Genomic DNA, 24,732 nt, shown 5'->3' with positions numbered 1-24,732 from the left:
TTACGTGTGTGTGTGTGTGTGTGTGTGTGTGTGTGTGTGTGTTGTTGTTGTTGTTGTTGTTGTTGTTTTACTCCATATCTGAATAGCCAGCTTGGGGAGCTACATTCCAGGCCTCAGAGGGAAATTGGATTACCTGGATTGAATTCAATTTTCCATTTGATTTTAATTATGATTAAACATGGTGGATCTGATTACTTTCCTTCAAGACAAAGCTTACCATTTGAAAGCAAACCGTGGGCACCCTCAGGCTGTGCACTTTTGATTTGCAGCTGTTTACACCCAGGTCCACCAGTTATTACTACCTCCTACTAGCTGTTCAAATAGCTGGGATTAAATTAGCAAATTTTGGTGCTTTGGGGGATGGACTTCTAAATGGGGGTTCAGGGCCTGGCAACTTGGGAAGCTCCCAAATTTACTATCGTATGGGAGACGGGGGGGAGGGGGGGGAAAGAGAGAGGGGAATATTCTATCTTTCTCTCTCTGTTCTTGCTCCTTCCTCTAGAAGAGAAGGAAGGGGGAGAAGGGGGGAGAAAACACACAATAGTGAGAGTGTGATAAGCAAGGGTTTTTCTTTGTTTATGACGATGGAGCCCTCAGAGGCTATCCTGTGTTCTTAGCCCAGACAGCATAGCTACTCAGCAATTATTTTTTCTGCCTAATGTCTGAAGTTCAGCTGGTATCAATGAAGCCTATTTTGCAGGGGGGCACTGAGGCGGGGGGGGGGAAGGACTGCTCCTGGGTTCCTCCATCTCTGTGGCCCCCTTGAGGAAAGTGGTCTTGATTGGAAGCTATTTTCATAGGCAGAGAATTCTCAAGGAAGGGAGGTGTGGGGGGGGGAGAGGTTTCTGATGGGGTGAGCGAACCACAATTCCCAAGGTGATAGCCAAGTTTAAAATAGCCTCTGCTGTTGTCAAAAGGCTTGATTGCTATGGGAGTGCTGTGTAAATGTCTGGGTTGGAGTTGCTGATTGGAAGGAGATATTCCTGCTTGTATTGGCTACGGTTGTAGCCATTTCTGTCTGTTCGGCACACTGTGAAACGGTGTTGACGTCTGTCAGTTGCCTGAACAAATGACTGCAGCTTTCTAAGTGGCGTTTTCAGAAGCGGTTTGCCATTTCCACCTTTCGAAGGCTGAGAGAGAGAAAGACTGGTCACCCAGCTAGCTGCGTGCCTAAGGCAGAACTAGAACTCCCAGGTTCCCAGCTTCTCTCTTACCCACCTTAACCGCTTCGTCTCCTTTTACTTCCATCATCTCCAGCCACAATGATGCCCTTCAGGTAAAGCCCCACTTTCTAGTCTGGGTCAGCTTTTGAGGGTTGCATCTTTGCATAGTTTTCATGACAATAATAGGACGTTATTTGCTCTAAGACAGTTGACCCAACAGCTGGGCTTCCCATATACATATCCCAAGGGTGCTTTTCCAAAAGGCAACTGTGGACTTTCTTAATTTCCTTTCTCATCCAAGAAGCTTCCTCAGTTTTGACTGAACGACATACCCTCAGAGCGCTAACCACCAGATACAGAATACAAGAATATAAGCCCTTCCATTCCCCACCATTCAGTCAGAACTGAAGAAGCTTCTTGGTTGAGAAGCGAAACTTTTTCAAGGAGGGGGGGAACACCCCCCCCAAGAAAGTCTAATTGCCTTTTGGAAAAAGCACCTTTGGGACAACCGTGACCTAAACGATTGAGAATCTCCAATAGACATTCTCCCATATACCTACTAATCAGATCTGACCCTGTTTAGCTTTTTACAAAGTCAGATAGGAATTGATCTGGAGAGTGGGGAAGTGCATTCGAGCCATTCTTGATTCCTGGCAATTGCTTGGATGGGTCCCTGCAGTTTTCTGGGCAAATGTTTTCAGAAGTGGTTTTTCCTTGCCTGCTTCTTCCTAGGTAACCCAAGTGGCTCCATGCCCAAGGCAGGACTAGAATCTATAGTCCCCTAGTTTTTTCTCCACAGCGTTCAACCACTGGCTGCTCCTTGACCCTTGGCGGAGACTAAATATGCTAGCTGGAGTCAATTCAGCCATTGCTCCAAAAAAACGTATGACTGGCTCTATAATGATCAGGAGAGAAGGAAGAGGTTTAGTCAGAAATGTGGCAAGGAAACGGAGACCTTTGGAATCAGCAACAACCTTTGCATTTTGTTGCTGGATGCTAATAACTTCAATATGTTTTAAAGATACTTTTCTGGGTTTCATCTTCTTTCGACTGGTAAGGAGCTGGATTATACTATATTTGGATTTTGGTCTCCAAAAATGCCCCAGACTACCCTTGACAGCAAATTGCACACTTAAATCCTTATTGGCAGCTTTCTGATGGGCTACATTTAAAAGTTGGCTACCTTGAGTTACTAAGATCTGCTGGAAAACACAGCAGGAATTCCATCTCCAGGCTGTGTATGAAAAGGGATGATTAGTAAAATCAAAACCTCCCTCTTTTGCTGCTACTTCAATGTTCCCATCGCAGTTATGAAGTAGAACGTATTGCCTGGCTGAAATTAGTTTCAGTCAGTCCATCAGAAGGGGCTACATCTGCTTACTTTCGAAATAAATCTACTGTATGTTTTAAGAAAATTTCTGCTCTTATCGATTTTTTTGTCATTAGTTTGAAAAATAGAAAATCAAGAGATGATCTGTGCATTAACTGAAGATCTGGCACATGAAGGGATAAAATTGGGGTTAAAAATTAAGATGCGGCTTCAGGAACCTTGTGTTAGCCCCACTAATTAGACCAGACCAGGAGATCAACTCCACATGAAGGCTACAATTACTTTTATTGAGACTGGCTATCATCATCATAATCTATAATCTCCATTAAGATCATCTCTCTAAAATTTGACAATGGAACAACTTTGGAAAGGATAACTGCTCGCTATAGTAGATACCTATAGTAAACAGAATGTAAGACTAGGTGTTCTACAATCGCTTTCCCTAAATCATTTCTGCAATATGTTGGACTTCAGCTCCAATGATTCTCTAGCTACCCTATTTTTTTTTCCTAGCAAGAAGGAGAAGATAATGGATAAGGTGAATAACTGGGACAATGCAAGCTTAACTATTTTTTTCCCCCCAAAGTGTCCTACAATGTCGAAACCTTTACTTGGGTATTGATAATGATGTTATCTTAGCTGCTACTATTGGTATTTTTTCATTTAATGAGCTGAGCTGTAGATGTGTACTGGTAAACCATGCAGGATCCCGTATCTTGCCCTTTTTTTTTTAGGATAGCATCCCAAATTGGCTACAAGCCTTGCAAACAATTATAAATAAAAACAGAATAAATCATACTTAAAAACAACTGGGCAAGGGTTAATCGTTTTGTGGGATTTGGGAGTAGGAGAGCGGAGGGGCCTAATCCAGTTGAGAAGGTTGTATGATGTCTTTTTCCTGCCTTTGTCATCCCTCCAATGTTTTATTTAGCTGGGGGAAGGGAAAGTAAGGTATTTCCTGAAAGTAATTTATCTTTAAAATGGAAGGTTGGCGTAGATTAGTTGAAAATATAGTAATGGAGGGAGATGGGTTTTGTTTCCCCTTGCCTAATCTTTCAGTGCTGCTCTATGTGTTGATTGAACAATTCACTATTTTTACTGGATAATTGCTGGAAATGAACAGGAGCTTGGAACAAAAGTACCGGGAAGTGTATGATAAAAAATAAAGTACAGAGATATACCAGGAGAGGGCATCCAGCCCTCATTAACTAAATGAGGAAACACATTAATAAATTGGGAGATGGACACAGGTAAATTAATGCTTCTGGTGCTGTTGCATTATCAGTGTGCTGCTGACACTGTAGTGCGGTTATTAGTTTCAGGACGCGGTGGCTCAGTGGGTTAGGACGCTGAGCTTGTCGATCAGAAGGTCGGCAGTTTGGCGGGTCGAATCCCGAGTGCCGCGTAGCAGAGTGAGCGCCTGTTCCTCGTCCCAGCTTCTGCCAACCTAGCAGTTCGAAAGCACGTAAAAATGCAAGTAGAAAAATAGGGACCACTACGGTGGGAAGGTAACAGCGTTCCGTGTGCCTTTGGCGTCTAGTCATGCCGGCCACATGACCACGGAGACGTCCTCGGACAAGCGCTGGCTCTTCGGCTTTGAAACGGAGATGAGCACCGGCCCCTAGAGTCGGAAACGACTAGCACTCATGTGCGGGGGAACCTTTACCTTTACTTTTACCTTTTAAAATGGAATAATGCAAGCGGATCAAGCGAAAGAGATGGGGAAAATATTGGTAGTTGTGAAAAGGAAGGCGGTCTTTAAACGCTGGATTAACACTTTCCTACAACCCTCCTGAAACCGTCTCCTCAGATGCGAATCCCATTGAAAGCAGAGCGATTCACCCCACCGGATAAAATGGAGCAGCAGTGGAGATGTCGAGTCCCTCCAGATATTCAACAGAACAGCTCTTGAGTATCTGAGAACACAAATGAACGGTGCACAGGTAGCCTCTGACATATGGGCATGTGACTGCGGGATGCTGCAAAACGGTGTTGCCAAGGGACGGAAGCTTGGTCATTGTATTGCAGAAGGAACCTGACTGTTGAAACTTCAAATCCAGGTGAATTGGGTGAAACGTAAGTTGAGGAGTACCTGGACAGTTAGAAGAAGTGGGAGTTTTCGACGCTTTGATTAGATAGAGCATCTTGGGGTCTAAAACAGACTGGGCTACGCAATAGCCTCTCCATCTGCTTTTGAGCGTCTGTGCCAACCCTGTCGCATTTGGCAAGTCTGAAAAACCATCATCTTTGGTCAGACCAGTTTGGCTGGTTGGGAATTGTCCTACAGCTGGCCTCTGGAGAGATGCCAATTTCCCGCTTCCAAGATATTCTGACCTAGCCATTTTTATTTATTTGTTTATTTTGCGTATAGCGATGTTACATTATCCAGGAGAGTACAAGGCTAATATAGTTTGGCTGCCAGTATGCTAGCCCTGTTTTGTTCACGATTGTGTGCTTTCCAAGGTACACCATAGGAGGTGAGCTAGCTCTGTACTGACCTGGCAATAAAGAGAGCTTAGATACCAAATGATGCTCCAGAGATCTTCTGAGGAGGCTCACCATTGGTCCCTGTAGACCAGGGGTCTTCAAACTTGGCCCTTTTATGACTTGTGGACTTCCAACTCCCAGAATTCCTCAGCCAGCATGCCTATAAACTATAATTACAGCGATCTGGTTGATGTGAACCCAGCGTTTGAAGCTTGCTTGACAAACCTTAGTTTGGCACTAGGAGTGGATTCAGCTATGGATTGGCAACCGGGCACCTCGTTCTCCTGCAGGATTATTATTATTTATTTTTTTCAGTCCTAGCTCGAGACGCCAAGCATTAAATCTTTTTTTTATACAACTCACAGTTCTTCCCAATGTCTGGTTGCTCCTTATTCAATTGCGTCTGTTGTTTGAGATAGAATCTGCATCTCGGGAAGAGCTGCATAAGCAGATCTGCGAAAGCTCAAAGGAGCAAAAATCTCACTGGCTTACAAGTTTAAATATTTTCATTAGTCATGTATGATCTAAATGGGGAAAAATGATACTTATGTGTCTCTGCGTATGTATGGCAGGGGCTGTGCAGGCTTTGAACATGAATCAGAAACGCATCAGCCTGACACAAAGCACAGTTCTGGTACGAATTCAAACAGCCACAACTGTTTTGAATTTCCAGGCTAGTCTAAAAAAAAAAAAGCTGCTGCTGCTGCTTTAAAGAATGTATGCTATAAAACAACCCTTAAAGCAGAAATGGCTTCTTTCATAAATTGCAGAGGGCTGCTCTACCTTGGTAAGGGCTGAAGCACTTTTCCAGATCTTTGCAATTTATGCTTGGCCCTAAAATTTATTTTATGTGATAAACAGAAGGTGATTATTGCTTACCAGAGGATGAAACAGCCAGACAGGGCTATTTATAAGCCTGTGAAAATCAGCACTGCTTGCTGTCGACTTAGTAGTCTAAAAGAATGCCATTTTCTCCTGCAAGGAACCTCTTTTAAATACAACAATGTATTTCACAGGCTTATCCCAGCTGGGCTGCATAAATCCACCTAACCACTAGATGGCAGCCACGTTTGGACTGTCTATGATTGCTGCTGCCTTTGGTGGTTCTCCCGGTGTTTGCTAACCAGGTTTGGTAGCCTGTTAGAGACCCATCATTACAAAGGGGCCATCTTCTCTCCCTCTTGGACTTTTATAATGATTGGCTTAGTTACCGTTTTTAGAAGGTTCAAAAGCTTGATTTGATTGAAGGCCGTGAAGTGTCATCAAGCGTGCCTGGCTGAGGAATTCTGGGAGTTGAAGTCCACAAGTCCTAAAAGGACCAAGTTTGAAGACCCCTGGTGTAGAGGATTCTATGGATAGAAGTACCTTTTTAGATCCTTCTCTTGATAGGGAAAAAAAATCTTTTAGACCCCAGATGCCTGGATTTCATATGTTGAGGGATATTTATTTAATTTATATCCGCCTTTATTGTTTTTATAAACAACTGAATATAGCTAATATTCCTCTTTCCTCCCATTTTTCCCACAACAACAGCAACAACCCTGTGAGGTGAGTTGGTCTGAGAGAGAATGACTGGCCCAAGGTCACCCAGATGACTTTCCTGGCTAAGGTTGGACTTGAACTCATGGTCCTCTGAGTTTTAGCCTGGTGCCTTAACCACTAGATCAGGGGTCTTCAAACTTGGCCCTTTTATGACTTGTGGACTTCAACTCCCAGAATTCCTCAGCCAGCATGCTTGGCTGAGGAATTCTGGGAGTTGAAGTCCACAAGTCATAAAAGGCCAAGTTTGAAGACCCCTGCACTATTTTTATTTTTATTTTTTTATTTTAATTCCATTTATATCCCGCCCTTCTCCGAAGACTCAGGGCGGCTTACAAACTTAGCAGTAGCCTTCATTCTATGTATATGCCTGCTTATTAGGGCTTTCACACACCCCCTAAGCGGCATTATTACAAAGTCAGCTTAATTGCCCCCAACAGTCTGGGTCCTCATTTTACCTACCTCGGAAGGATGGAAGGCTGAGTCAACCTTGAGCCTGGTGGGATGCGAACCTGCACTAATTGCAGGCAGCTGGTGTTACTTAAGGAGGCTTTAGCCCACTGCTCCACCAAGGCAGACTAGATCAAACTAGCTGTATATAGTAAATAATAAATATCCACAGGTCTATGGCTTTCTCTGGAGCGTATAAGGAAGCAGGGAGACAGGAGGAAAAATCTCCTCTCATCTACTGACCGATGGCACTTTTCCTGAATCAGCTACTGCCAAGAACTGTAGGTTTTCTATTTCTCAAAAGCTTCAGGACAGTACCAAGAAAACCCATCCTTTACTTTCAAGGAAAATGGCTTTTCTCCTTGATAATAGAGAAAAAGATAACTTTTGTGGACAATATTTTGACCTGACTCATGTATTGTGCCAAGTCATAACATACCGGTAGTTGGTTTGGTTTCGGTTTGGTGTTGTGTGAAATGCTAGCTATTCTGGTTATGAAAACATGAATTTATAACCTAGACTAGAGCATTTAGTTGCATTCAAACATGTATTTGCAGCCATAGGTTTTAGCAAAATGCATTTAAAATTACTGCACTCCTCTCTGTTCCATACATACGCTCGAATATTAACAGCACTGTTTGTCAAGAGGTGCTTTTTGGTACCTTCCTTGCAGCCGTTGCAAACAATGCAACTTCGCTTATATCCTGGCATCTGATCATGGCGATAATTAAATGATCCGTAGCTTCATACAGTGTGCAAATGGATTCATTGGCGCCTGTTGGAAATGGAGAACAAAAGGGAATGAGAGACATGGATTATAGTGTTCGTGTTGCTGCAATTCAGATTTTTCCTGTGGGCAGGTATGGAGATCATACTTCAGGAAGTCCTGAAAGGGTATCACCATAAGAGCTCAAAAACCAGGAAGTGAGTAAGTGACTAAGTAAGTGTGTGTGTGTGTGTGTGTGTGTGTGTGTGTGTGTGAGAGAGAGAGAGAGAGAGAGAGAGAAATAGCAAGCGCCAGGAAAAACAGTGATGCTATGGACACACGTCAGAGTCTTTTTAAAGGGGGGAAAGTGCATTTAAAAGGAATAAGATCATCTCAGGAAAAGAATGCAAGGAGAAGCATGCTAAGGATCCAGCTCAAGTTACACGTCTGACATTAGCAAAGCTGTCTTGGGAGTATGTGGCGCATGATGATGGCAGATGAGCGTTGCTCATGCTGCCCCGTTCACTCTAAAACTGAGGTAGACTTCTTTCTTTTGCCACACAGGAACACACAGAAGATGGACACTACTCTGGCCTGTTGCAAAGATCTAGTGGTTTAGCCTCTCCTCCTCATCCAGTAATGGGGGTGCAATGGCTCAGCGGTTAAAGACATTGAGCTTGTCAGTTGGAAAGCTGGCAGCCCAAGCTTGAGACTCCAGTGCAACATGACAGGGTGAGCTCCCGTTCATTGTCTCAGCTCTTGCCCAGCTAGCAATTCAAAAGCACGCAACTGCGAGTAGATTAATACGTACCACTCCGGTGGGAAGATTACAGTTTTGTGTGCCTTTGGCATATAGCCATGCTGGCGACACAACCACAGAAAATGTCTTCGGACAACGCTGGCTCCCTTGGCCCAGAAACTGAGATGAACACTGTGCTCTAGAATTGGACACGACTGGGCAGGGAAACCCTTTGACCTCATCCAGTGAAGCTGGGAAGTATTGTAAAAAAATCTTGACAGTTGGTCAAAGCCCTGCTCTACAACTGGTACCTAATGCAATCAAGGCTGAATTGTTTTGAGCTTCTTTCTCATGCTTTCTACTTATTCAGGATCAACAATCTGGTGAAAAACAAAATGTCAAGAGGGTTGCTGTTATGGTGCATTGCACCAAAGAAACAGGCAGAGCTTTGACTGCGCTGTTGTGAACACCATCCTGACCGTTCCTTGCAAATTCCCCTGCCCAGGACTATGACAGCTTCACATTCCCCTGACATTCCATCACCCATATAGAAATAAAACTATGCTGGACATAAAGTATTTAATTCTGTCCTCCGTGACACGGAAGTTACTACACTTGAACAGATTCAGGCTCACCATCTTAGGTCAGATGAACCAACTGTGTCTGGAAGCACCTCTTCAAAATTGGTGGAGAGGTCAAGGCATATTTGCAACCTGAATCCTTTCTATGAAAAGTGTGCTCTCCCTTCCTTTTGTTGGATGTTTCAACCAAAAACGTTAAATAGTGGATGTGGCAGTACCTGAAGACAGCAGAATAAAAGAGAAAGAACTGGAGGAGATCACAAAATGCAAAGACCTGCAAATAGGAATAGAACGACTGCAGCAAAAGAGAGCAAAAGTAGTACCGACAGTAATAGGTGCTTTGAGTGCAATCCCAAAACAACCGGAGCACCATTTCAACACCAGCGGCATTGACAAATTCAACACTAGTCAATTGCAAAAGGCAGCTCTACTTGAAACAGCTTGCATCCTGTGACGATACCATTAATATCACCAAACAACTTCCTGTCTCGGGTTCTTGAGAAGGACTCGATAAGTGAATAAAAATGCCAAATCCAATCTAAACTTCTGGCTGATTGTACAACCAAGCATAACCTATTACACTTGTATGCCGCCCAATTCTCAATAGCTCTGGGCAGCTCACAACAGTAAAAAAAATGCAATCAAATCAATAAATGATAAAGATAGAAGATAGCAAGCATGAAGAAGCGACAGATCTCCTTCCTCTCACCAAGGCCTGAGTGAAGAGCCAGATTTTCACCTTCTTCTAAAGTCATCTGGATCTTGTCAAGGAATCTTGTTCCAGGGGGCAGGGGCTGCTATGGAGAAGTGCACTTTAAAGGGTCTTGAATGGGCTCGTCACCAAATGTATTTTTCCATCCCTCGTTTGTGATGGTTGACTCATGATCCGGAGACTGAATGACTTTGAACCTTGTCCATTGCTGCTTGTCCCATCACGTTGCGTTTGCCTTCAACGCAGGCAGGTAGATCGTTCCTCATGGATCAGTGCGGTAGTTTATGAGAGATGTTTCAGTCATGCAAAGATTAGGTGTGTCAGAGAAAGAGTCAAAGAATAGATGAACTTGTTGTGAACTACAGTTTAGATGATTTTGCAGCCCGAGATACCTGGTATGACCTTTGATCATCGTTGGTGTTTTGTCTGGCTGCCATGACACCGTTGGAACATTACACTAGAAGATCTTTTGTGTGAGTGTGGAAAGGGGGATAGATTCTAGTTTAGAGAAGAAAAATACACAGCTTGCACACCACACACGGGCCTCGTTTGAATTTTTGGACTCTCCAATGTGACAATATTAGGATTCTGTCAAGAATGAATCAGAAATTTGCTACCGCTCAGAGGAATATTTGGTCCGATCATGTTTTACAGCTTAGTTTCCTTTTGATGTGTTTGCACCACAGTTCTGAATCGTCTCATAGCTAGAAGGCCACCAGGATTGAGATAGATGGATAAATTATTTTCCAAGAATTTATTTTATTTTTCTACTTTTTGGTATAGCAATCTGACCCCTCCCTCTCTCTCTCTCTCTTTCTTTCTTTTTCTTTTTTTCTTTCTTTTTTCTTTCTTTCTTCCTTCCTCCCTCTCTCCCTCCCTTCCTTTCCTCCTTTCCCCCTTTCACTCTTCCTTCCTCCCTCCCTCCCTCACCTAAATAATGACGCTACCTGCTCAGTCCTATCCCCCACAAGCTGAGCTTGTCTTACCTGCTGAGAAATAACGTAGGCATGTTTGTTTGAGACTTAATTTTTCCAATAAACTAGGACTGTATCAGTCCTGTTGGTTGTTTGGCTAAACTTTTCCGAGAATTAAATTCTGGATAACATCCTGGATCGGAGAGACAGTTTATTATTCTGAAGCTGTAATGAGTAAGCTTTGACTTTGTTATTATAATTTAAGTTCCAGGCTTTTATGATTCAGACTGTTGCAACCAACGAAGCCTTGCTGAGAAATGACATCTCCATTACTTTAAAGATATAATGCTTTCTCCAAAAGTTGTTGTCACTGTAAATCTTCCCCCAAACAGTCGGCCTAACAACTCAAGCCTCCTGTTTGAGAAGGCTGTTTCCCAGAATGCTATCATCCCCTTAAAGATAAAAAAAAAACGAAAAACCCTTCTCACTTTATTTTCCCTGAGTAAAAACCACCTGCCCTTTAACCCCTTGCCTACCCAAAGTTGACATCAACTTTTATGTAATCTATGCATTTCTGCAGTCTCCTTGCTTCCTAATCCCTTCCTAGATTTTTCTTCTGTTTTGGACTGTCTCTGATTAATGTTTTCTGGGAATTGTTATGAGTTCTATGCTGAATGTTGTCATCTTTTATAGATAACGGGGAAGTCTTAGACCAGGTTTTTTCCTGGCCCAGGATCGTTACCAGGTAACGTCTTCGGAAAGCATCAAGGACCACCTTTTCCCTGACAAGATCCAGTTGCTCAGCAATGGAGGACAGGCTTTCCATACAGAAATGTGGAGGTTCAATCCCTACCATCTCTAAGAATGGTTGGAAAAACTTTAGCCTGAAATTGGACATAGAATCAAAGGACCGGAAAGGGCCTTAGAGGTCTTCTAGTCCAGCCCCCTGCTTAAGACAGGAGTCCTTAGGTCATCCTGTTCAAATGGTTGTCCAATCTATTCTTGAATGCCTCCAGTGATGGAGCACCGACAGTTCCACTGTGCCATCGATTAATTGTTCTCACTGTCAGGAAATTTCTCCTTAGTTCCAGGTTGGGTTTTTCCTTGATAAATTTCTATCTGTTACTTCTTGCCCTGCTCTCTGCTGCTTTGGAGAATAAGTCTAGAACAGACATGTCAAACACAAGGCCCGGGGGCCAGATCCAGCCCGCGAAGTGGTTTCATGTGGCCCGTGAAGCCATCCTGGAAACAGTGAGGGAACGGCCCCCACTGCCTTGGCCCTGGCCCAGAGAGCCTCCTTCTGCCAGAGACCCTCAGATCTGTCCCACTCCTGCCCAGGCCCCTATAGGCACCCTTGATGCGAACGATGTAGAGCTGGCCACGCCCACCCAGTAGGCCATACACACTCTAGCCACGCCCACCCAGTAGGCCACACCCACCCAGCCCCCTGAGGGCAACTGCAATGCTGATGCAGCCCTCAATGAAATTGAGTTTGACACCCTTGGTCTAGGAGCTCTGCTTAACAGTAACCATTGTGGTTGAATTTGGTTTGGGAATTACGGATTTTGACTTCATGAGATGTATGGGTTTGCAGCAAGCCATGGCTTAGCACGAAACTTGAGGTAGGACAGCATTGACAATCAATGACCCTATACCAAGGGTGGGGAACTATGGCCCTTTTATGACTTGTGGATTTCAACTCCCAGAATTCCTGAGCCAGCCATGCTCTCTGTTGCATTCTGGGAGTTGAAGTCCACAAGTCACGAAGAGGTTATATTTCCCCACTTCTGCCCTATATCATTGCCCACTGTAATGATCATGGAGCAAGAGATGGACCCTGTGATTGGAGTTCATAGAACCAGCATCTATCTATTGAAAGTTTTCATCCACTTTTAATCCCAGAGACATCTCTGTGCCCACCGATGAAAAGTGTTTCTCAACCCAGCCGAAATGCTTTGTAAACAAAATAAAGGAGGAGAGGCATTGCTAAAGAAAGCAAAGCTTGGCAGATTTAAGGAGCACAGCCTAGATGGATGCAGCTGTTCAAAGGGCGATTTCCAGTTACATGGCACAACCGCTTCCCTCTTTCTGTAAACATTCTGGGCAATGCCTCCAGGGTTCATTCCTTAAGAAGTGGGAAGGCAGTGACAAAACAAACCGGGCATTTGGTTTATGTTTTGCAGAATAAAGTTGCACTCAAACTGCATCCAAAACAACATTGTAAGAAGAGGGTTTGTCTAAGAAAAGAAAGACCTGGTGCTGGTACCTCTTGCAGTAGCTTCCTAGGTGGTTGGCCTTGGCTATCCTGAAAAAGCTAAACATCATTGAATCTAACTAGCATTGGGAGGATAGATTGATTAGGACAGTCCCACGGCTATAAACTAATTGGGGATTTAAATTCTGGAGGAAAGCAGCAGAAACCGATTATCAGATACTAAACAGATTATCAGATACTAAACAGTAAATTCTGCCTGGTTAAAATAGTTTTTTTTTTTAAATGGGATTCTTGGTTGCTTTTGGATTGCAGCTTCCAGAATAGAGATTTGCTCTATTGGCAATGATAGCAGGGAACTAAAATCCAAAATGTTGGGAACTGACTGATTGATTGATTACACAAAGTCATATCGATTCTTATCAACCAGCTAGACCAGAGGTCCCCAACCTTTTGGGCACCAGGGACTGGTTACGTTGAGAGAGGTTTATCCATGGACTGGAGAGTGCGTGGTTTCATGTGCTGCCTGCATCCTGCGGATGGGGTTTTGCTTGTTTGTGCGGACCGGTTGCTGGCATGCCACAGCCCGGTACCGGTCCACAACCTGGGGGTTGGGGACCCCTGACCTAGACTGGTCTTCTCAATGTTAATCTGTCCTTAATGTGGTCTTTCAGATCTTCCAACAATGCCTCCATCATTACTGCAGCTGATTCCATCCTCCTTGCTTCTGGTCATCCTCATCTTCTCTTTCCTTCCACCTTCCTTTCTCATGGTTCTGGACTATTTCTAGGAATTGCCTGACTTGCTCCGATTGAAACGGAGGAATTGCTCAATTGATCAGGTGCCATGAACCTGCGCTCAACTCTTAAGGGACCACCACACTAATGACTCATCTCACAAAAGGCTTGCCAGCGCGGACTGACTGACTCAAAAACACATTGTACCAATCAAGCGAATTATTGTATTGCTTGCGTGTTCAATGGTTTTAAATTCTGCTAGCTGCCTTGAAAGTTCCCCAGAGCAGAAAGTGGGGCGTAGAAACGGTGGTGGTGGTGAAGATGTCCTCCCAACTCTTCTGCTTCCTTCCCATCTCTTTTAGAGCCCAAGATGCCCTATCTGAGTAGGTAAGCTCTTTCAAAATGAAGCACTGGCACCGCAACAGTCTGCTATTTTTTTGTCTTCTAAGAATGCTGATTCCCAGAGCCGTTATTTGAAGATGCTCAACAAATGCTAAATTGTGCATACCGTGTTTCCCCGAAAATAAGACCGGGTCTTTATTTCATTTCATTTTTTTATTTATTTCATTTCATTTCATTTCATTTCATTATTTCATTTTATTTTATTTTATTTTATTATTTTATTTCATTATTTCATTTCATTTCATTATTTCATTTCATTTCATTTTTTTATTTTTGCCTCCAAAAGAGGCATCAGGTCTTATTTTCGGGGGATGTCTTACTCACCTGTTAGTAAGATCTGCCTTGCAAAATGGTTTTTTTCTTTTTCTTTGCTGTTATCCTGGGGTCTCTCCGTTTGGCTGGTTGGTTTCGCTTTGCCTCCGGCCAACTCCTCATTGAATTATTTTTTTTACAGGGGGAAATAAGCTGCATTGGGCCTGGAGATTTGGCGGGCAAGATGGAAGGTGCTTGTGGGCTCCATGGTGCCTACCGGTTCCATTCTGCCCTCCGGTGTTAAGATTTTTTAGATTTAGATTTTATTAGATTTATATACCGCCCTTTCCTGAAGGACTCAGGGCATTTTAGAAAGTGAAGGAAGCCGATGCCTCAAAAGGCAGGAGCCAGAAAGCAAATCAGCCTGCAATACAAATGGCAATGCCTGTGTTAAGCAGGATGCCGATGCATAAGGCAGATTTAATCCTGTCTTCCTTGAACATTTCCCTTGACCCCAATGCTACAAGGTGAGGGGGTGGGAGGGAAAACCAACGTTTCCTCATGTGACCTCACCATAATTGGGGCCTAAGTTTCCAGAAACACACTCAGCATTATAATTTATTTCTGGCTTTTCAGCTGAAGCCCTGATCATGGGAAACCTGTTCCTGTTTGTATCGCATGCCGAGCAGTCTGTTCTACTCTCTGCCAGGCAACAAAAACAGGAGAGAAAGATCATCACACACAAAGCTTGTTGGTACACTGTTGTTCGTTGCCATCTTGTCCTAGTTTCGGGGCGGTACGTGGGCTGTCCTCATCTTGTCGTGATGGATGCACAAAAGAAATACATTCTGGACATACACAGGGTCTTCTTCAATCCTCGTGGTGCTTTTCCTCACTGAAAGCGGAGCTGTGATCATGCTAGCAAGCCAATCCCGGTGACTTTTGGACACCGTCCATACTGGTTTTGATAGCCAACCATCACAGGAACTTACGGCTGCCATAAAAATTATATCGTGCAAATGTGTAACTATAAAAAAGCACTATATATATATATATATATACTGTATGTGTGTGTGTGTGTGTATATGTATGTATGTATATATGTATACGTACAGTATATATGTATGTATAGGCAGTATCTATTTGTGGAGAAAACTATGATAAAATAATCCATGGAAATCTGCTGAAAAAGATGTCCAATCCTTGATTGGCAATTTCAGGATTAATCTACTTTCTTTTCACAATGGAGTTTTTCCGTCTTTCAAATGGCCCACAATGGGACAATGAATCCACTAGAAGAGATCTTCAAAGAAAAACTGAGTCCAGGGAAACCCTTAGGGCAGGGGTGTCAAACTCGCAATGTCACGTGACGTGTCGCGACGTATCATGACTTTTCCCCCATTGCTGGAGCTGGGGTGGATGCGGTTTTGGCATGATGCATCTGGCTCACGGGCTGGCAGTTTGACACGCCTGCTTTAGGGGGAAATGACATTGGCCAGTTTTTGATTCTGAGTGATATGGACAAAGTCTGTGTTGCTAGTGGGGTGTTTTTTATGCTTTGTAAGTGATTCAGAAGCATTTCAGATGCGCAGCATCTTATGGCTTCAAAAGTCACATTAACTCATTATTAGACAGAAAATAGGGTCAACTTCTTCTCCAAAGCACCTGAAAGCAGGACAAGAAGCAACGGATGGAAACTAGTCAAGGAGAGAAGCAACCTAGAACTAAGGAGAAACTTCCTGACGGTGAGAACAATTAACCAGTGGAACAACCTGCCTCCAGAAGCTGTGAATGCTCCAACACTGGGGGGTTTTTAAGAAGAGATTGGACAACCGTTTGTCTGAAATGGCATAGGGCTTCCTGCCTGAGTAGAGGGTTGGACTAGAAGACCTCCAAATGGCCTCAGCCTAAAAGAATGCAAATGACCAGCTATCTGCAAGGAATATAAATCCTTCCGTTTTCCACCATCTAATTAGAGCTGAAGAAGCTTCTTGGATGATAAGCAAAACGTCTTCAAAGAAAAAACAAGAAAGTCCAGTGGCCTCTTGAAAAAACACCTTCGGGACAACCAGGACCTGGATGACTGAGAATCGCCATAGAGTAAGACGAATCCAAGAAGAAGACAATGAAAAATCAGCCACTGAGCAGGGGTCATACAGGGGTGCCAAACCCGCAGACCGTGGACAAGCATTGGTCTGCAGCCTGCCAGGAACTGGGCTGTGCAAGCAAGCAAAAGCCATCCCATGCATGTATAGGATGCAGGCATCGCATGAAACCATGCCCCGCCCCGGTCCGAGGAAAAACTGCTCTCCATGGAAACAGCCCCCAGTGCCCAAAATGTTGGGGGCTGCTGCTATAATGGAACAGAAAACTGAATGTATGTGTCCAGTGCATCGCCAGGAGTTTGTCTTGACTTATTTGAAGGCACTTTGGCTTTAGAAATTTGGGATTCAGAAAGCCAGATCCCCACCAGATAGCAGCAAATAATATTCTCCAGCTCTTTTCTTGATATCTAGAATTCTGTAGCCCAAAATTGATATTATACATAGAACAAAGGGCAATATTGACTTTATTTGCACAACGCTAATCTACAGATTAGCCATGCACACTTTAGCCTAGTGTCCTGTGCAAACTCAGCCGGTGCGGTCAATTTACAGTTCAGTATGTCATAAACTCCCAGAAAAAAAATTGGGTTAATTGAGTGCGCCATTAGGTGTATTTATGGTTCATTCGCTTAAATGGAAGAGTTAAAATAAACATCTCTCAAATCCTTGCCTTGGAAAACAATAGGATTAAGAGTGCTTGACTTTGGTTAGATTACACCAACAAGAGAGAAACAGTGGGCTCTCAAAAGGAATAGAAACCAATCCAGGTCTTTAAGGTATGTGGTTGATTATTAATGTATAGCAAATGCACAATTAGTTTTTCAAAGGAAGTTATGTGAAACATGCTGGAAAATTGGCTGGGTAATACAGGAAAACACATTCCATTACCCTCCTCAATCCACTTAACTGGGGGAGAGGGGAAACAACTGTCCCTCAAGAAGAAGAATATTGCATACCCATTTAAAAGGCATCCACATCAGAGGTCCCCAACCTTTTGGGCACCAGGGACCGGTTACGTGGAGAGAGGTGTTTCCGTGGACCAGAGGGGCCGTGGGTTTCCTGTGCTGCCTGCATCCCGCAGATGGGGCTTTGCTTGTTTGTGCGGATCAGTGGCTGGCATGCTGCAGCCCGGTACCAGTCCACGGACCAGGGGTTGGGGACCCCTGATCTACATTATAAAGACGATTATTAAAATGAGCTAGGACTCATAAAAGAGCCAAGGTTGCCTACCCCTGCCTTAGGTGGACTCCAATTTATGTAGGGTAGGAAGCGACTGAGAGCCAAAAGTTTTCTTCTAGGGCTTGAAATAGGAGATGACACGATGATGGTGATTGTTATCAATAGTGGAGTCTTATGATATGTGTGTATGCGTGTGTGTGTGTGTGTGTGTACGCGCACGCATGTGCATGTGTTTGCTCAAAGGTCAAGGATGCTGAGCTCGTCAGCCGGGAAACTGACACCCCGGGTTCCAGACTTGAACATTGCACAATGGGGTGAGCTCCCATCCCTTGCCTCAGGCTCCTGCCCACCTAGCAGCTTGAAAGCATGCAAATGTGAGTTGATAAATAGGTACCATTGGGTGGGAAGGTAACAGAGCTCCATGCACCTCGGGTGTATAGTCAGGCTGGTCACATGACCAGGGAAGTGTCTTCGGACAATGCTCCTTGGCTAGGAAACAAGAGATGAGCAGCGCCCCCTAGAGTTGGACACGACTGGACAGAGGAGAGGCCTTTACCTTGACGATGATTAGATGGATGGTTGATGCCTTTCCATTCCATATAGCAAACCCACTCCATTTTTAATGTTTGACTCTGGAAAAACTGGCTCCGAGAAGCACAGATTTGTTCATCTTGCTTTACCCTGTTCGTTTCAGTTCCGGCATTTGTTCTTTTTTACAGACAAGGCAGTGAACACGTCCAATAAATCCTTCCTCCTCTTTTCCGCACAACAACCCTGCGAGGTGAGTTGGGCTGAGAGAGAGAGAGAGAGAGAGAGGGGGAGGGACGAGGGACGGGCCCCGAAGTCAGTGTGCGATGATCCAGACACTCGGCGCAACAACCTGATGGCAGCCGTTCTCCTCCTGTTCCCTCTGAGGCAGCAGAAAGCACTTTCTTAGCAGCTGCACTGATGATGTTACCTAGTCGGGTCACGAGACGCCCGCAACAAAAAAGGCACCGAGCTCAGAGAACACCCAGGACCCCACCGATCAACCCCGAGCCACAAAGATTCTCTTCTATCGGCTGACGTTTTTGCTCCCCGGGGCCAAATCGGGGGTTGAGTTGTTGCTTTGGGCAAAGTCTCGCGGCTCCGTGCCTCTTCCGCAAAGGAAGCACTTCCATTCTTCCTGTTGCTGCTGCTTTTGCTTTCTCTCCTCAACGATCTGAAGTTTCTTTGGCATTCTAGTCTTCTTTCCCCCCCCCCCCGCATCGGGCGCGTGGCGTTTGTCTTTTTTTTTTTTTTGCAGACCCCGCAAGGAGTCCACGCCCAAGAAAGAGGGGGCAAGAAAAAGCGTGCAATCGACCAGGTACCGACGGAACGACTTTTAACCCGGAGGGGGCCCGCGGAGGGCGAGGGAAACAAGAGCCCCCCCCCCTCCTTATTTATCCCAGGAAAGAAGCCCGTTCAACCGCTCCCCGCCCATGGGCTTCTTTGTCTAAAGCGTCTCCAACGGCCCCGCCCCTTTTCTCCTCCTCCTCCTCCCTCCCTCCCCCCAGCGCAAAGTGCACGTGGCTCCCAGAGGCGGAGCGACACCCCCCCACACACACACTTCGACCGGAGGAAGATGCCACGCCTCCCCGGCGGAGGAGCCTTCGACTTGAATGGGAAGGAGCGCGCGCTCCTTCCAACCCCGTGCGTTAACCCTTTCCAGAACTGCACGGGATGCGATGCGCAAAAGCACGCATGTCCCAAAGTTCATGTCAATGGGGTCGGGGTGGTGTGTGTGTGTGTGTGTGTGTGTGTGCGTGCAAGCCCCGGCGCGGAGCAAGGCTCAAGAGTGCCTTTCGGACCCCGATCTGGGGACGGGGGAGGGGGGGTTAGGTGGGCCATAAGGAAACCTTTCCCCGCTTCTTCGAATGGCGACAGATCCTCCCTTTCCCCCACCCCCCACCCCCTTTGTCCTTCATCGCTTGGCATCTTCGCCCACTGCTGCCGCTTCTTGCGCAGAGAACGGGCGTGCGCCTGTGCAGTTGCTGCGCTGGCCGATTGTAAAGGGTGGGTGGACGGGTGGGCGGCCTGGTTTACGTAGGCTCCCTTCGCCGAACGAAGAAGCTGGCTTCTTTCTTCCCCTGCTAGGGCTTCTTCCTCCCTCGCCGTCTTTGGGGCGATTCTGTACGTTACGCGTGCACGGAGGTCAGCGATGCCACCGGACGGGCCACAGGGGCGCGCGTGCCCAAGCCTGGTGTTTTATTGATGGCCCTGCAGCTGGGAAGTTTACGAAAGAGCGGATGAAAGAATGAAAAGGGGGGGAAAAAGGCGGGTCTGCCTCGGAAGGACACGCCCCTCTGCCCTGGAACCCTGGGCCAAATTCTCCCCGGAGCCCAGCGCAGAAACTCAGACGCGCAGGACGCACGCTCCCACCGAGTCTCTCCTCCCCACTCCCGTGCCCCGGGGTTATGGGAACGATCTTAAGCGCGTAATCAAGAGGGTTGAAAGGTCCCCAGCGCCGTAGAGCTCTCCTCCCTCTTCCAAGCCTGCAAAGGATCGGGTGGGTGGGTGGGCAGGGCAGCTCTTGTCACCTTTTCCCCGCACGCGGCACCTTTGACATCTGGGTCTTCCCCCCCTCCTCCTCCCCCCTCGAATTACCTCCCTCCCCCCGACTTGAAAGCACAAGCCCGGCTTGTCCCCCCTCCCCCCGCTTGGAAGAGAGATCCTGGTTCTTCCTTCCTTCCTTCCTCTGCTGCCGCCGAGTATCGGCATGCTCGCCTCCCCCATTTGGGGAGAAAGATCGTGGCGCTCGGAGAAGGGAGGGGAGGGGAGGGCACAGGGCTGGCCCCTCCGCGTTCGCCCCGTTTGGGGAAGCGGGAAGGGCCCTGCCCTTGCCTGCGCCGCGCAGACCGGTAGGGCTGATGCCAAAGCGCCAAGGAAGAAATCTCCGACGCCCGAATGGAGACAACAAAGAAGAGTAGCTTTTTCGCTCGGGGGCGGGGCAGGCGCCCTGCCGCCCGCCCCTTTGGTTCTGGGTTACGCCAATGGCTGCGCGGAGCGGTCATGGCTTGCGCGGGCGCACTCCGTCCCTCCCCGCCCCCCCCGTTTCCCCCCCCCTTTTTTTTATCGGCTCTGGGACTCTTACGCTGCGGCGCTCTGATTTTTTTTCCCTCCCCCTTCCTTCCCCCCCGCGTTGTCTGGCTGCAGCAGAGGCTCAGACAGAAGAAAGAAGGAGGAGGAGGAGGAGAAGGAGAGAGAAAGGGAGGGGGAGGAGAAGGACGGGGGGGGGAAGAAGAAGAAGGGGGAAAAAACCGCTGAGTGGTGGCTGGGAGGGGCTCCTTAAAGAAACGGTGCCATCGCCGGGCATTGTGGCCAGCGAAAAACTCGAGGGGGGGGGAGGACGAAAGCATCGCCGCGCTTCCCTCCATTCTCTGCACGCCACCTCCCTCCCTCTCCTCTCTTCACCCCCCCCCCCGCGCCGGGCTGGCCAGGAAAAAAAGAGAAAGCTTGGGGTGGGAAAATCGCATGGGGGGTGTTTTCTTGGAAAGCGTCTTATAAACCGGACTGCATTGGAAAAAAGGAAGGAAGGAAGAAAGAAAGAAGGCGAGATATATAGATATATAGATATTTAAGGCGCAAGGAAACCAGAGTTGGGGAGAAGAAAAACCGAGCGATTCGGGGGGAGGCTGCTTGCCATCTCGGTCAGCGTCCAGGATTTGCTCTCCGAAGCAGGCGCGCTCGTGCGCCTCCGCTTTCTTTCCGCGCTGCCGCCGCCGCCACCGCCGATGAACCGGCCACCCGCCTTATAGCTTCTTCCTTTGTGTCTGATTTTTTTTTTTTTGGTTTGGTTTTGGGGAGGGGGGGCGCGTCTTTTCCTCCCCTTTCCTCCTCCTCCCCCCCCCCGCGCCCCCGCTTCGAGAGCAGAAAGGAAAGGAAGAGGAGGCTGCGATCCTCACACGATCCAGCGGGACTAACCATGCCCAGTTCGTTGTTTGCGGACATGGAGCGGAATGGGAGCGGCGGCGGAGAGACCCTGGATGACCAAAGAGCCCTTCAGATCGCCTTGGATCAACTCTCCCTCCTCGGCTTGGATGGCGACGAGACGGGCTCCCTTTTCGAGAACGAGCCGCGCAAAAAGAGCGTGAACATGACCGAATGCGTCCCGGTGCCCAGCTCGGAACACGTCGCCGAGATCGTGGGCAGGCAAGGTGGGCTTGCGCGGCTGTCTTTACTTGGGGGTGTGTGTATGTGTGTGTGTGTCAGCATCCGTGGTGGTGGTGGCGGCGGTGGTGAGAACCGGGGAGAGTTGAGCGGCAGGTCTTCCGCCACCGCCTCTTCCAGGTTTTGTTCGGCCGGCGGTGGGCTCGAGAGGGGAGCCTGGCTCGCCCGCCGCGGAAAGGAAGGCTGGGCTCGGTGGGCGCCCGCTCGCAACGCCCCCCCACCACCACCACCTCCTTTCCCGCGGCTCAGACAAAGAAAAGTGCAGAAATGTGGCGGAGCCAACATTGGCAGCCAGATGTGTTTTCGCCTCGCCTAGCGGCAAGCAACCTCTTGCCGTTCAAATCAATTGCACGGGGAGGGGTGGGGGGGGGAGAGAATGGGACGCTCCACCCAGCTCGTGGGTTGCTATTATTATTCGGCTCTTGGACACGCGGGGGGGGGGGACGCTTTCCCTCGCAAGCCAGCGGGACGAACCGCGGGGCGGCTCTGGCGGGCAATCCGCATTGCCAATGGGGGTCCCTGCCGAGAGAGTTGGGGCCGGTGGCACTTGCACCTTTTTGGAGAGGTGACCGACACACTTCCGGATGCGTCTCTTAGCGTTTATTTGTCGGTTCGTCCCTTGTTTTCGGAGGGGTGTGCGAGCGAGCGAGCGTGCTACTGTCCGCGGACCGGTTGCGGGCTCCTCTCGCTCGGCGTTGCTGGGCGAAGAGATGGAGCGGGGGGGTGCTTACTGGTTTTTTTTTAATTTCATTTATTTTTTGCTCCGTTGGTTATTTTCGCCGAAGCGCCCGTCGGTGGCCAATGGGAATAGCGGCGAGGCGGAGAGAGGGGCGTGTGTATCTGGGGCTGATTTCCTCCTCCTCCTCCTCCATACTCCGCGGCCCCCGAGGTGGGGGGAAACGGAGGGACAATAGCTTGGCCGGGTGACAGGTTGCATCGCCGTCCCTCTCCGCGCGTCGCCCCCCCCCGAAATGGAGGTGTAACCGGCTCTTTTCTCCCCACCCGTTTTCCCTCTCCTCCCCTCCCTCCCTCCCTCCTCCTCCTCCTCCGCCATCCTCTCCTCTATTCTCCAGGTTGCAAAATCAAAGCGCTGAGGGCCAAAACCAACACCTACATCAAGACGCCGGTGCGGGGGGAGGAACCGCTCTTCGTGGTAACGGGCAGGAAGGAAGACGTGGCCATGGCTCGGCGGGAGATCATCTCGGCGGCGGAACACTTCTCCATGATCCGCGCCTCCCGTAACAAGAACACCGTCTTGAACGGCTCGGTGCCCAGCCCGCCCAACCTGCCCGGCCAGACCACCATCCAGGTGCGGGTGCCTTACCGGGTGGTGGGCTTGGTGGTGGGCCCCAAAGGAGCCACCATCAAGCGCATCCAGCAGCAGACGCACACCTACATCGTCACGCCCAGCCGGGACAAGGAGCCGGTCTTCGAGGTGACGGGCATGCCGGAGAACGTGGACCGAGCCCGGGAGGAGATCGAGGCTCACATCGCCATGCGGACCGGCGGCCTGATCGAGCTGAGCGACGACAACGACTTCCACGCCAACGGCACCGACGTGGGCTTCGAGCTGGGCGGAGGGGGCGCCGGCAGCCTCTGGAGCAAACCCACCCCGCCGCCCCCGCCGCCCTCCTCTTCCTCCTCCTCCTCCTCCTCCTCTTCTTCCTCCTCCTCCAGCAGCATCACCCCGACGCCGGTCCGCAAGCCCTTCTGCAGCTACCGCAACGACAGCTCCAGCTCGCTGGGCAGCGCCTCGACCGACTCCTACTTCGGCAGCGGCGGGGGAGGCGGCAGCGCCCGCTTGGCCGATTACAGCCCTCCCAGCCCGGCGGCCGGCTTGGCCTTCCCGCCCAACCGCGGACCCGCCAGCAACGGCTACGGCGGCGGCGTCTACGGGGCCCCCGCGGAAGGCCTGGCCTCGCCCGATTGCGCCGCCGCCGCCGCCGCCGAGCTGCCGGCCTTCGATTCCCCGCCGGCTTTCGACCTGGCCCCGGCTCCGCCGCCGCCGCCGCCGCTGATGTGGTCGCAGTACGAGCGCAGCCTGGCTTCGCCCAACGCCGCCGCCGCCTTTCCCGGCTCGGCGCCGGCTCCCGCCGCCGCCGCCCACCTGGCCCTGCTGGTGAGTGGCGGGCAGAGGCGGGGCGTCCCGCCGGCCCCGCCCCCCACGCGCCTGTCCCCGCCCCTGCACGCCGGCGCGGGGGGCGGGGCGCTGGCCGCCGCCGAGCAGCAGCATCCTCTAGCGCGCCGCGTGCGCAGCGATCCCGGCGGCCGCTTCTTGGTCGCCGCCGTGGCTGCCGCCGCCGCCGCCGCCGGCTCGTGCTCGTCGTCCTGCTCCTCCTCCTGCTCCTCCGCCTCGTGCTCGTCCTCCTGCGCCTCCTACCCGCTCTACGCCAACGGGCTGGGCTGCCACCTGCCCGGCTTGCCCTCCTCCGACTGCTCGGCGTCTTCCTCCTCCTCCTCCTCGTCGTCGTCGTCTGCCTCCAGCTCCTCCTCCTCCTGCTCCTCCTCGTCGGGGCTGCGGCGCAAAGGCAGCGGGCGCGACTGCTCGGTCTGCTTGGAGAGCGAGGTCATCGCGGCGCTGGTGCCCTGCGGCCACAACCTCTTCTGCCTGGAGTGCGCCAACCGCATCTGCGAGAAGAGCCAGCCGCGCTGCCCCGTCTGCCACAGCGCCGTCACCCAGGCCATCCGCATCTTCTCCTGAGGGCGCCCACCGCGGGCCGGCAGTCGCTGGCTGGGCGTCGCCTTGCAGGCCGGGAAAGGCTGGCGGGAGGGTCTTGAAAAGGGGGCAGGGAGGGGAAGGTGGCTGCTGATCATCTCTGTGTGTGTGTGTGTGTAAAACATATGTATAACATATATGTGTATATGCATATATGTATAAAATGTATATGTGTGCATATATATATAAATATGTGTGTATGTGTATATATATATATATATATATATATATATATATATATATGTACATATAATGTATATGTATACATATGTGTGTGTATATACACGTGTATATCATGTATGTGTATTTATATATGTGTA

The 24,732-nt window shown here is 48.8% G+C and overlaps 1 protein-coding gene across 1 annotated transcript; it reads left to right on the top strand.

Annotated features, from left to right (window-relative positions):
• Positions 1-20,774: 20,774 nt before the first annotated feature.
• Positions 20,775-24,397, top strand: MEX3B (mex-3 RNA binding family member B; the record flags this gene model as incomplete). The annotated part of the gene is made up of 2 exons (XM_081337179.1): positions 20,775-21,683; positions 22,770-24,397. The coding sequence occupies exons 1-2, from the start codon at positions 21,452-21,454 to the stop codon at positions 24,395-24,397; spliced, it is 1,860 nt and encodes a 619-aa protein (XP_081193305.1). The 5' UTR covers positions 20,775-21,451.
• Between the last annotated feature and the right edge of the window lie 335 nt (positions 24,398-24,732).

This window comes from Vipera berus (genome assembly GCF_964194415.1).
Source record: "Vipera berus genome assembly, chromosome: 12".
NCBI lineage: Eukaryota > Metazoa > Chordata > Lepidosauria > Squamata > Viperidae > Vipera > Vipera berus.
Note: the sequence above shows the minus strand (reverse complement) of the source record. Positions and strands in the feature narration are given on the sequence as shown.